The sequence below is a fragment of the Musca autumnalis genome, unplaced genomic scaffold, assembly GCF_047663935.1.
Source record: "Musca autumnalis isolate F117 unplaced genomic scaffold, ASM4766393v1 scaffold_1, whole genome shotgun sequence".
Classification (NCBI taxonomy): Eukaryota; Metazoa; Arthropoda; class Insecta; order Diptera; family Muscidae; genus Musca; species Musca autumnalis.
In genome coordinates, this window is record NW_027411644.1 from 254,152,706 (window position 1) to 254,164,888 (window position 12,183).

Consider the following 12,183-nt stretch of genomic DNA (forward strand, 5'->3'; position numbering starts at 1 on the left):
CAGTTTAAAGAATGTATATCATACTATATAGAATATGTTAACAGTTCGCGAATTCTGAAAGGGTGAAACTCGGATTCATCGATTGTAAAAAAATTTTGTTTTTCGCCATATATATATATAAATGTAACATTGGAAAAACTTTGGCTCCCCAGCCAATAAGATATATATGAAAATAAAAATAAAAAAGACTCATAGTTAAAATGCTGACCCTAAAATTTAATTTCAAGAACCAGATTGACGTCGACGAAGGTACATTAAATAATTTCGTTTAAATGTACCAGGAGAACTGGCGAAACTACGTAGATTGAGAGGAAGATAATTCCACACCCTAGCCACTCTTACGACGAATGATCGATCACACATTACAGATATAAAACGAGGAAGCCGCACTTGTTGATTGCGTATATACCGAGAAAAAGAGAATTTCTCACAAAGCTTTTCAGGAGCTCCATTTTTTATAATTTTATAGAAAGAAGTCAAAACACGAGTATTAACATACGATTGAAAGGAGACACCCAAAAACTCCATGACATAGTTCGAAACATGATCACGATATCTCAATCCATAAACAAAACGAACTACCATATTAATAATACGCAAAATCCTATCTAAGCATGATTGACTCGTGCCAGATATAACTTCAATACCATAAGTAATAGTGGAGATCAATAAGGCATGCGCAAGCTGTTTCCTTACAAAAAGTGGCAGATAAAAGTTTGTACCACGAAGTTTACGCAATATAGATATCACTTTAGGAAATAAAGTATCAATGTGGGGACTAAATTCAAGTTTGTAGTCAACCCAAATACCCAAACACTTTATTTTATCAACAATTTCAACCACATTACCATTCATACTCATTGTAAACATATGGCTACTCTGCCGAACGGGACCAAATAGTAACGACTTTGTCTTGCTAACGTTAACTACAAAATTATTTTCCTGCATCCAAGAAGCAACTATATTTAAAGTTGAATTAATTGTTGGTGACAAGCTAATAGTATTAGCAGACTGAAAAAATAAATGGATATCATCAGCATATATAAATGGAAGACAGGTATTCATATCAACGGAAACATTGAAATCGTTAATGTACAAAATAAATAGCAGGGGGCCAAGAACTGAACCTTGTGGAACCCCACTACTAACACTACGTACTCTAGACTCAGACCCATTATAATCAACAAATTGAGAGCGACTATTTAAGTAAGAAAAAATAAGTCTGCAAGCAGTATTATTGAAGAAGAAATCCCTACTCAATTTTTGGATAAGGGTCGCATAGTCTACTCTGCCAAAAGCTTTAGACAAATCTAACGAAATCAATACACCACTATTACCAACATCTACTGCTTCCCTAATTGTCTCTGTAAGATGCAATAGGTGCGAAACCGTACTATGCCCACGCCTAAAACCATATTGAAATGGATTTAGTAATTTATGGTTTTCAATAAAATTCAACATTTGCTTTTTCATAAGATGCTCACAAATCTTAGAAAGTGAAGGGAGAATACTTATTGGGCGCATGTTGTCAACAGAGCAACAACCTTTAGTTTTGGGTATGGGTACTACACGGGCAACCTTCCATGCAGTAGGAAATACTGATGTCGTAAATATTGTGTTATAAAAGTGAAGAAATAAATTTGACAGATATGGATATATAATTTTTATAAAAGAAATTGGTATTCCATCAATACCCAAGGACTGAGATTTAATAGCATTCAGCGCATTGAATATATCTTCCTCAAATACACAGTCAAAAGAAAAAAAGGGATGTTCTCCAATATACCCAGACAAGTCTACTCTCTCAGCAATTGGATCAGACGCAGACTGGACAAAAAAAATCATTTAGTTCATTAACATCAAATTGACTACCAACACATCCAGCATCATCACCAATTAAACCACCTGCCCGCAACCTACTCCAAATCTGTGAGGAATTTAATCCTCTAAACAACTTAGTGAAGTAATTTCTTCTTTCACGACGAAGGACAGATTTAGCTCTGTTCCTGTATGAACGGAAGATGTCCCAGTTTTCTGGTGTAGGCCGACGCACATACTCCTTGTAGGCTAGATCCCTTAAGGACTTCGATAACAAAATGGATTTGGACTTAAGCCACATATCATTCGAACAACTTATTTTCTTTTTAATAACAGGTACAAATGAGTGCAGGTTTGATATAATATAATTCAAAACTTCGAGCTGTTCATTGGCATCTGCTATAAAAGAGAAAGAATCGACATCAACAGTCGATAAAAACTGGTGAAAATCATCCCATTTAATTCTATTATAATCACGATATTCAATGAATGAATCACGCTGAGGCAAACAAACTTTCAGTGAACCGAAAATAAGTGCATGATGTGAGATCGATGGGCATTGAACCTGTGCTGAGTATTCCAACAATTCGCTGCGACTTAATAAAGAAAAATCTATTAATGAAGTAGACATGTGTGATACATCAAGATGAGTTGGCAAAGAATTATGCACTACAGATAATCCCAAGCGCGAACATAGCAATCTCATATGCTCAGACCGGTTTATGTCAAATAGGTTATAATTAAAGTCTCCAACCACGACTATATTCGAATACCTGGCAAAAAGCTCATCATGAAATTCTTCAAAAACATTTACTTGACCATGTGGCAAGTAAACTACTCCGAAAAGGATCACGTCACTGTTAGAAGAAAATTCGACAAAAATTGACTCACAGACACCATATTCCTGGCACCGATATACTACACGAAATTTCAAGTTGTTGGAAATGTACATTCCAACTCCCCCTCCTCGAGAAGTAGGTCGATCGTTCCTTACAAAAGAGTAGCCAGGAATAGATATAGACCTTGAAGCGATATGGTCCTTTAACCATGTTTCTGATAGGCCAAAAATATCGAAACTACTCCCATTAATCAAATCTTTAACCTCTAGAAACTTCAGGTTGTAATTTGACGGGCAAATACTTTGACAGTTCAGATGTGCAAAGGATATGTTATTCTTATACTTACGAAGAGAATTTTTAAAAAAGTCCGCATTATTAACGATGGGCCCAATGTTTACATTATGTGCCATTGAGAAAAGTGTAAAAAAAAATGCTGGGGAACCAAAAATTTACCATTATAACAATAATGTTGAAAAACATAACATAAATCATGAAAACAAATTCAAAAATATTCATAAAAATGTTCCTGAAAAATTTTAATTTAATGACATACATACATTCATCGAAAAATTCTAATACAAAATCACATAATTATTCATTATTAAAATCTCCAAATATACTTTCGCATTCTCTCACATTAAGTGTTTGACTTGGCTTATCAGAATAAGAAATTTCTACTCTCGGTACATCACCATTTATGAGCTTATATTTTTTTATCTGCTTACGCCGAATCAGCTGACGACAAATATAAACAAGCCTAGCAGCATCAGGAGTAAGGTGATCATTAAGGTAGACCCTCGACAGTAATTCACCTCCAATGACATCATTAACTTTAATTTTGCTCGCACGATGGTAGCTCGCCATAACCAAGTCCCTGGTCAACACAGAGTTGAACTTCACCAGTATAGATTTACCTTTGGCGAAATAGCAACAGTGTTGCAAATCGGACACATTCAGAGCTACATTACAAAGGCTACACAATTTTATAACAGCCTGACTAATATCTTTTAGCCCTTGAGGCAATCCATTAATTAGATTATTTGCTCTGTTCAAGCGCCTTTGCAGTACATTATTTTGTCTCTCCATAGTATCCAATTTGCTCTGTAGATCACTAACAGTCGAGGAAACTTGTTTACATGCCTCCACATCACCCTTTAACTCACGAACATTTTTGTCAATATCATCAACTTTTCCTTGACATGAACTTAAATCATCTTTCACGTTACGCAGAGCATCAAAAAATTCGTTTCGAAATGAGCTAACAACATCGTCAACAGCTGACTGGACATCATCAACACATTTTTGGATCTGAGTATCTATCTTTTTCTTCATTTCAGCAGCTAGGTTATCGAACCAGGTTTGCATATCACCGTTATTGTTAGTTGCCGATACAATATTCAGCTGCGACGTAGCAGAATTAGGTACATCGTCTTGTGGATCCATAGTCAAAGTGTTGACGACAGCAACAGCGCAGCCACCACTAGCTGACTTGCACACTCTACAAGTGTATGTAAAATTTTTGTTGGCTTTGACTTCAGCCGTAGAACTACCAATGCACTTAGGATGGAAATAATCAGTGCATCCAGAGCAACCGACACTATAAACTCCATTAGAAATTCCAAGAGAACAAATTGGGCATATACTTCTACCACTGTCTTCAATGCCGGTGGTTTTAGATCAGTGTTCACCAGCAACAACAAATTCAACCGCTGCGTTTGTGTTGGGCACACACACGAGATTATCTATCCCTCTCTAGATAAACATCATGTGCGTTAATTCATTGCTAAAACAAAGAAGATGATCGGTGGTGAGAGCAACTTTCAAACTCACCACAATTGTGATTGTGTGTGTTCACACAGACACGGCTCGCGAGCCCAGTGGTGATTAACACTGTTTTAGATCTTGTTTTTGTAGCAGGCGCCATATGTCACAAAGAAGAAGATGCAAAATAACGACAAAAAAGCTGTTTGTGTGTGTGTGTGGTAAGAATCACAAAACAACAGAAATATCTGTTTCAGCACCAAATAAAAAAAAACGAAGAAATTGAATGCAATAATTGCTTCACACACAAGAATTATAGTTCAGAGTATCCAAACTGCTTCGCACTTTGAGTTGTCACAATGTTTTATATGATATTTAACTACTTTCTTGCAATTTAAATAAAATTATCAGGAGCACACAAATTATTTCAGCTGGTCATGTCAGTGTTGCCAGTGATTGCCGGCTACTTAAGGAAAAATTTACAATTCAAAAGAAATTTTGGAACAAGTGTCGTTTAGGGGCACCTCTCGGATCGGTCCGAAATTTTTACCATCGGTAGCCCTTGGGACCCTGTTTTCAACGATATATAATTTTCCGGGGGAAGTCCATACTTCCCGAGATATGGGTCTTGACATTTCGGAGATTTCGTACTTGTAAGTTTATGGGCAACTCTGGGAACGGGCTGACATTTTTACAGTAGATAGCCCTTGGCACACTGAACACAACGATATAGCTTTCCGAGGGGAAGTCCGTACTTTCCGAGATATGGGTCATGGTAGAATAAGAAAAGGTAGCAGCAATTCACAGCTGACTGAACTGGATTGTAAAGTTAGTGTCAAATTTCATATGACATTTTATACATTTATTTCTATTTATATGTACATTAGGGACATATATTTTTTGAGAAAAAAAATATATCATTCGGAAAAAAAAACATTTCCCAGAAAGACTTCTTCATATCAATGATATGTAACCTCCTCCAAGTTCGAACGATAAGCCGCGCAGTAAATCCCCGCTTGTAGAGGCGATACAACGTTTGTTAATATGTGAGGTATTTTGTTAAAATTAAAAAAAATATAAAGCCCTAATAAACATGTGCTTCTTTGATTTCTAAAACAAAACATTGAAACAGCTTCTCCTTTTTCTAAGAATTTCCAGCGACCCCAAACTTTTCTGCAAGAATTCTACTTTCTGCGAGAAGTTATGCATTTAGTGGAATGATGTGGAAACATAAAAATTGAAAATGTAACGAATTTTCATTAATGTTTTCCAAAATATTCAACCAAATGTGAAAAATTATTAGTTTTTTAAATTCCAATAATTTGTCCCGGTCTACACTAGAGTGAATTTCATTAAAAAATTTCATGAAATCAGGTGTTCTTAGGTTGAATTCCCCACTACAGCAATTTCATGATTTTACTCTTCTATGGAACTCGATCTATAGACGCATAATTTCATGTCAAAATTTCAATGAAATTAGTCTAGTGTGGCCCGGGACTTTTCTTTGTTTTGTTTACAAATACAACTTGCAGTAACGTTACAAACAAAAACAAATTCCTTTGTGGTTGTTGTTCGAGTTGTATTTGTTGTAGTATTTACTTTACCTTATATAAACTCTCTTTTAAATTGAAAGTTTTTTTAAATAGCCGGCCTTCGGCCGTGGATTTAAGACTTTCTGCTATGGACAGGGTTCAAAGTGGGCTACGCGATCAAACCTTTCTTTTAAATTGAAAGTGTTCTTAAATAGCCGACCTTCGGCCGGGGATTTAAGACTTTCTCCTATAGACAATGACAAAAGTGGGCTACGCAAACAAAACTTTCTTGTAAATTTAAAGTTTCCTAAGTAGCCGGCTTTGAACAGGAATTTCATACATTCATACATTTATTATTTTTAAAAATAATAAATCCATAAGCTTTAAAACGATGCCCATATTGCCCACGATAGAATTGTAAAATGTCAAGACCCATATCTCGGGAAGGATGGACTTCCCCCCGGAAAATTGTATATCGTTGTATTCAGGATGTCAAGGGCTTACTTACTTACTTAGCTGGCCCGTTACAGAACATTTGTTCTATAGGCCGAACTAAGAAGAGATCTCCATTCCTCTCTATTTGTTGCTTCGCACTCTGGAATACCGCGCCTTTTCATCTCATCATCCACTTGTTTGCGCCATATATTCCTTGGCCTGCCAATTCTGCGTGCACCGCCAAGCGGTCCGTGTTTATACACCTTTCCCAGCAAAATGTTCGATGCCAAAGATGATATTCAAGAATGGGTGCAAGTGAAATGGAATGTCATTTTTTCAGCATCTTCACTCATTCTTTTTACAAGAGCGTGACCCCCAAAAGATGCAATTCATTTTCAGATCCTAAGCATGTCATCTTTACTAACTCGATGGAATGGCATCTTCAACAATTCTTTGGAATGGCATCTATACCAATCCTTTGGCTTGCCATCTTAACCAATTCCCAAGAATAACATTTTCACTATTCTTTGGCATGTCATTTTCACCAACCCTTTGGCATGTAATTTTCACGTCTTGTTCGGAAAATGCTGTATTGAAAAATGATTTTATTTTTTTTATTTTATTAATTCAAAGGAGTTAATGAAATAACTATAATTTATTTATAATTTGCTGGCATCCTTTTCGGGCTTCAGTAGCTGGCCTATTTTCCAGACTTCGGGAACGATGTGTTTGGCAAGCGACAGGTTGTAAATTTAAGTGAGAAACTTGACTTCCGGCTGTCCCAGCTATGGCAGTCTTAACACCGCCGCTGCACCGCAACAGAGTTTACTTCGTCCACTCTCAGCCACTGATTTTGTTTCATCTTACAAAAGCTTTTCTATTATCTTCTCATCACCAGTTCAGATTTCGACATGGACTCCAACAGCACTCCTTTAAGATTTTCTGTTCGTGAACCTACATTTAACTTGTAATTTTATAACAAAATTTTTGGAAATGTATACTCTTTTGTTTTGATGTCGCTACATGTAGGGATGTACAAATCGACTATTTTTTTTTTGTAGTGATCTGTAAAAATGATTCAAATGCTGATGAAAAGATCGGATCTTTCACGACTTCCTTTGCATGGGTTTAAATGCTAATGAAAAGATCGGATCTTTCACGACTTCATTTGAACCAATGCAAAAGATCCAGTGAAATCATGGCATCTCATGGATCCACTTCCATAAAATTTTGCTGGGTTTTTAGCGGGGTCATCATCGCTCATTCTTATGATATGGCCTAGCCAACGCAATCGCTGCATCTCGATACGTTTAACAATATTGATGTCGTTGCACAGCAGATACAGCTCGTGGTTCATGCGACGTCGATATTCACCGTCAACGCAGATTGGTCCGTAGATCTTTCGAAGAATTTTTCTCTCAAACACACCAAGCACTGCCATGTCTGCTTGCGCAAGTACCCAGGCTTCGGTGCCATACATCAGCACGGGTAGTATCAGTGTTTTGTAGAGCGTTATTTTTGTTTGACGAGATGTGGCTTTGTTTTTAAACTGCTTACTTAAACCAAAGTAGCATCTGTTGGCCAATACAATTCTTCCTTTTTATTTCACAACTGATGTCGTTTGTTGTATTTACGGAGGTGCCGAGGTAGACGAAGTCTTTTACTACCTCAATATTATAGGAACCAACTTCCACAGTCGGTCCGAGCTCAATGGACGCATTGCGCGTCGACACCATCAACTTGGTCTTTTCACCGTTTACCGCCAGACCCACTTTAGCAGATTCTCCTTCGACCTTTATAAAGGTATCAGTTACTTCTTTTACTGATCGGCCCATGATGTCTATATCATCAGCATAAGCAAGTAACATGTGACTATTGGTGTAGATTGTGCCACTTCTTTTGACGTTTGCCTCTCGTATAACCTTTTCTAGCAGGATGTTGAAGAGATCACACGAAAGGCTGTCTCCTTGTCTGAAACCTCTTTTGGTACCAAACTCTTCGGAGAGGTTCTTTCCTATTTTAACTGAGGACCTCGTGTCAGTTAAAGTCATTTTACAAAGCCGGATGAGCTTTGCGGGGATACCAAATTCAGAGGCTTTAGTCGTTCGCACAATATCCATAGGCTTTAGCAGTTCGCACAATATCCCTGACAAGATCTTTTTGGCAATAGGGAGTAGACTTATGCCCCTATAGTTAGAGCATACAGTCGTATCTCCCTTCTTGTGGACGGGGCACAGGATACTCAGGTTCCAATCGTCGGGTACTCGTTCTTCCTGCCAGATGGTGCTAACTAGCTGATGAATACACCTTATAAGCGTGTCGCCTCCGGTTTTGAACAGCTCGGCTGGTAAGCCATCGGCCCCTGCTGCCTTATTATTCTTCAGCCGATTTATTGCTGTCTTTACCTCGTCTTGGCTGGGCGGTATACATTCAATACCATCTTCTGAGATTGGGACTGTGGAATCTTCGTCGTCTTCACTGCTATTGGATACCAACAGATTTGAAAAATGTTCCTTCCATATCCTGAGTACACTATCTATATCAGTTACCAAATTACCTTGCTGGTCTCTACAGGAAGATGTGCCTGTACCAAAGCCATCAGTTTGATGCTTGTCTTTTTGGTAGAATTTTCGGACTTCATTCTGGCTCCTGTACATCTCGATTTTTTCACACTCCCGCTTTTCCATCTCTCTCTTTTTCCTGCGGAAAAGACGTTTCTCCTCTCTCCTTTTCTCCCTGTATCTCTCTCGTGCGCTACGCGTTGCTACGGATTGTAAAGTAGCCCTATATGCCGCATTTTTCTCTGATCATACCATGGATTCCTTGGTGGAGGTCTCTGGTATCCAAGTATGGATTTTGCGGCTGTTTGCATGGAGTGGGCAATGCTTTGCCATTGCGCTGATATGTTATCGGGATTGCTTTGATTAAGCAATTGGGCTAGTTGAGTGGAATATGCTGTGGCTATCTGTTGTGATTGCAGCTTACCGATGTCTATCTTTCGTGTTGTGTCTGTTCGTACTTTATTTGCTACGTTTAAGCGGGTGCGTACCTTTGCTGCCGAATCAATGTTTGCGCCTCGGAACGATCGTACATCCAACACGCTCGATGAATGTCTTCCATCTATCACAACATGATCAATTTGATTTCTTGTTTTCTGATCTGGAGACAGCCAGGTGCCTTTATGAATATCGAGATGATTAAATCTGGTACTGCTAACTACCATGTTTTTTGCAGCTGCAAAGTCTATCAGCCTCATAACATTGTCAGATGTTTCACTGTGGAGAATGAATTTCCCGACTGTTGGGCCAAAGATATTCTCCTTTCCAATTTTGGCATTAAAATCGCCTAGAATGATTTTAATGTCATGGGCAGGGCAACGGTCATATGTTTCTTCTAAGCGCTCGTAAAATATATCTTTGGTCTGTTCGTCCTTTTCTTCAGTGGGAGCATGAGCGCAAATAAAGCTGATGTTGAAGAATTTAGCTTTTATTCGAATTACAGCAAGTCTTTCATTCACTGGGGTGAAGCTGGATACCAGATGTTTTAGTCTCCGACTAACTACGAATCCGCAACCAAACTCATGTTTTACGTCATGGCAGCTATAATACAGTGCGTCACCTAAAGGTGTTGTTGTGACGCCTTTCCCGTTCCATCGTATTTCCTGTATGGCAGTAATATCGGCCTTGTACTTTTCAAGTACGTCTGCCAATGCGAAGACTGCACCTTCTCTATAAAGAGGGCGAACATTCCAGGTGCAGATTCGCAGATCATGGTCCTTAAACGTTTGCGGGGTTCGTCAACTTTAGAGGGGTTTGTTTTTCTTTTTTCTTTTGTTTTTTCATAGTAGGCTGTTTTTTCTAGGGGAGGGTTACTAACACGACACCCAAACCCAAGTTTTTAACGTTCTTATGGATGAACGCGCGACACAAGTTAGCTCACTACCTTTAACGGGTGTTAAAGGCAGTTCCCCAGGTGACACCACGGGGAGGTCAGTGTCCACTTGGGATAAAGAGGGACCAAGATAAATCCTGGGCTTTGCCATGTTAAAACCAGTCAGGACCGTTGCTTGGTATCTTCCATCCCCTACGTCACCCGGATGTCAAGGGCTATCTACTGTAAAAGCTTCAGCCTGAGAGGTGCCCCTAAACGACATTTAAATCGAAATTTTGTTCCAATTCCCGAGATTTGCACCTGTCCATAGAACTTTCGAGGCCTTTATCTCGGGGAGTATACATTTCCGGGACAAATGCTATTGACCGTTGGGATCAGGACCACATGTGGTGAAAATGCCGAATTTTTCCGCCTTGTTCCGCTAAAGGAAATTTCCTCATAACAGCTTTGTTCAGGGTTCTTTAAACATCGTTTTAATAAAGTTGATGCCATTCTTAGCGGGCTCAGTCATTCTGGTTGAGGCATAAACGAAACCGTCCGCCCTAGTCAATTACGGTGTTTTGGTACGAAATACAAGTATGTTACTCACATTCTATTGTCACTCCTTCCAATCCCTCTAAGGCTATTTCATCCAAAACAATACGTTGAAAGGATCCTCGATTCAGTGTGGAATCCATTTCATAATTTAAGTTTTAATCCTTGTATTACACTTCTACGAAAACAAAATGACCAATAAAGTGTGATTAAAACAAATTCACAAAACAGTAATGTTTAGAATACCTGTGGAATGAAAGAAAAACAAAAATTCTTCTTCTTAATATTACAAAATATTCACTGTCTATGGTTAGCACACAGTTAGGTATGTATATGAAAGCAGGATGCTATGAAACGTTTATACGTTCGATGTTCTATATAAATTAGAGGGAATTTACACTTGTTATTTATGTGATTATTATTATCCTTAAAAAACTTTGGAATTGTTCCGAACCCGAATGACCTGTCTAAAATAGTACGAAGTCACTTATAGGAAATTTGTTTATAGTTCGTATGCTCATAAATGCGGATTTATCATATATATAGAGCTTAACCCTCCGTTGGACACCTGAGTCTAGCCAGGCCTTTTTCATTTTATTTTGCATTTTAAACTGGGTTAAAATAAAGCTATGGACCTGAGATTTCAGGTAGCTTCATGAAATTTTCTTAGCTTTCCAACGAAAGAAACATGAAGTCAAAAGGATCACCAGAAAAGGAGCTACAAGTATTTTTTGACATAGATATCACATTCGTAACACATGAGTCTGGCCAGACCCCGCCTATTTTTTATTGAAAAATTTCCAAAATTTTTCTAAAAATTGGATCTTTTTCTACATTATTTGACAGAATGAATACCATTTTATGAAATTTATCGCATTTCACCCTACCATGTCTCCAAAATTGCACGTAAAAAGGTCGCAAAAGTAGGAGATGGGTTTGAAATCAGCGTACGTACCACAACCTAAAAAAATCCATTGGAAATATGGTTACACATTTATTTTAGACAATTTTACACATAACTGGACAAATAAAACCCATTACAAAGTCTTTATGCTCTTTTTGTGGAGCGAAATGGTTCAAATATAGGATTCTCCATATGAATTAGAAGAAAATCCTTAGGACATATGCCCTCATTTTCCTATTGATATTATCGTTATTGTACTGCAATAAGCTGTAAAGTTATAAAATAGACCCTATGCATTCAGAGTAATACCCCAAAATAAAATATAGTGCATTAATATTATATATAAATAGGATTTTCGAGCATAGAGACAAGAAAAGTACGAATTTTTACTCCATAGGCATTATGTCCGTTTTTACTAACTTGATAAAATTAATTAAATTTAGTGTTTTTCGGTATGTTTTTTTGACAA

General features: G+C 37.8%; 1 protein-coding gene across 2 annotated transcripts in view; it reads right to left on the bottom strand.

Moving 5' to 3' along the window:
* Positions 1-11,145, bottom strand: part of LOC141389361 (general transcription factor 3C polypeptide 1) — a 36,452-nt gene extending 25,307 nt beyond the window's left edge. The window contains exons 1-2 of one of the 2 annotated variants that reach the window (XM_073960779.1): positions 11,057-11,145; positions 10,866-10,988 (exon numbers count right to left, since the gene is read on the bottom strand). In XM_073960779.1, coding sequence (XP_073816880.1) covers positions 10,866-10,953 — 88 coding nt within the window. In that variant the 5' untranslated portion in view covers positions 10,954-10,988; positions 11,057-11,145. The other variant, XM_073960778.1, reaches the window with a different exon arrangement.
* Between the last annotated feature and the right edge of the window lie 1,038 nt (positions 11,146-12,183).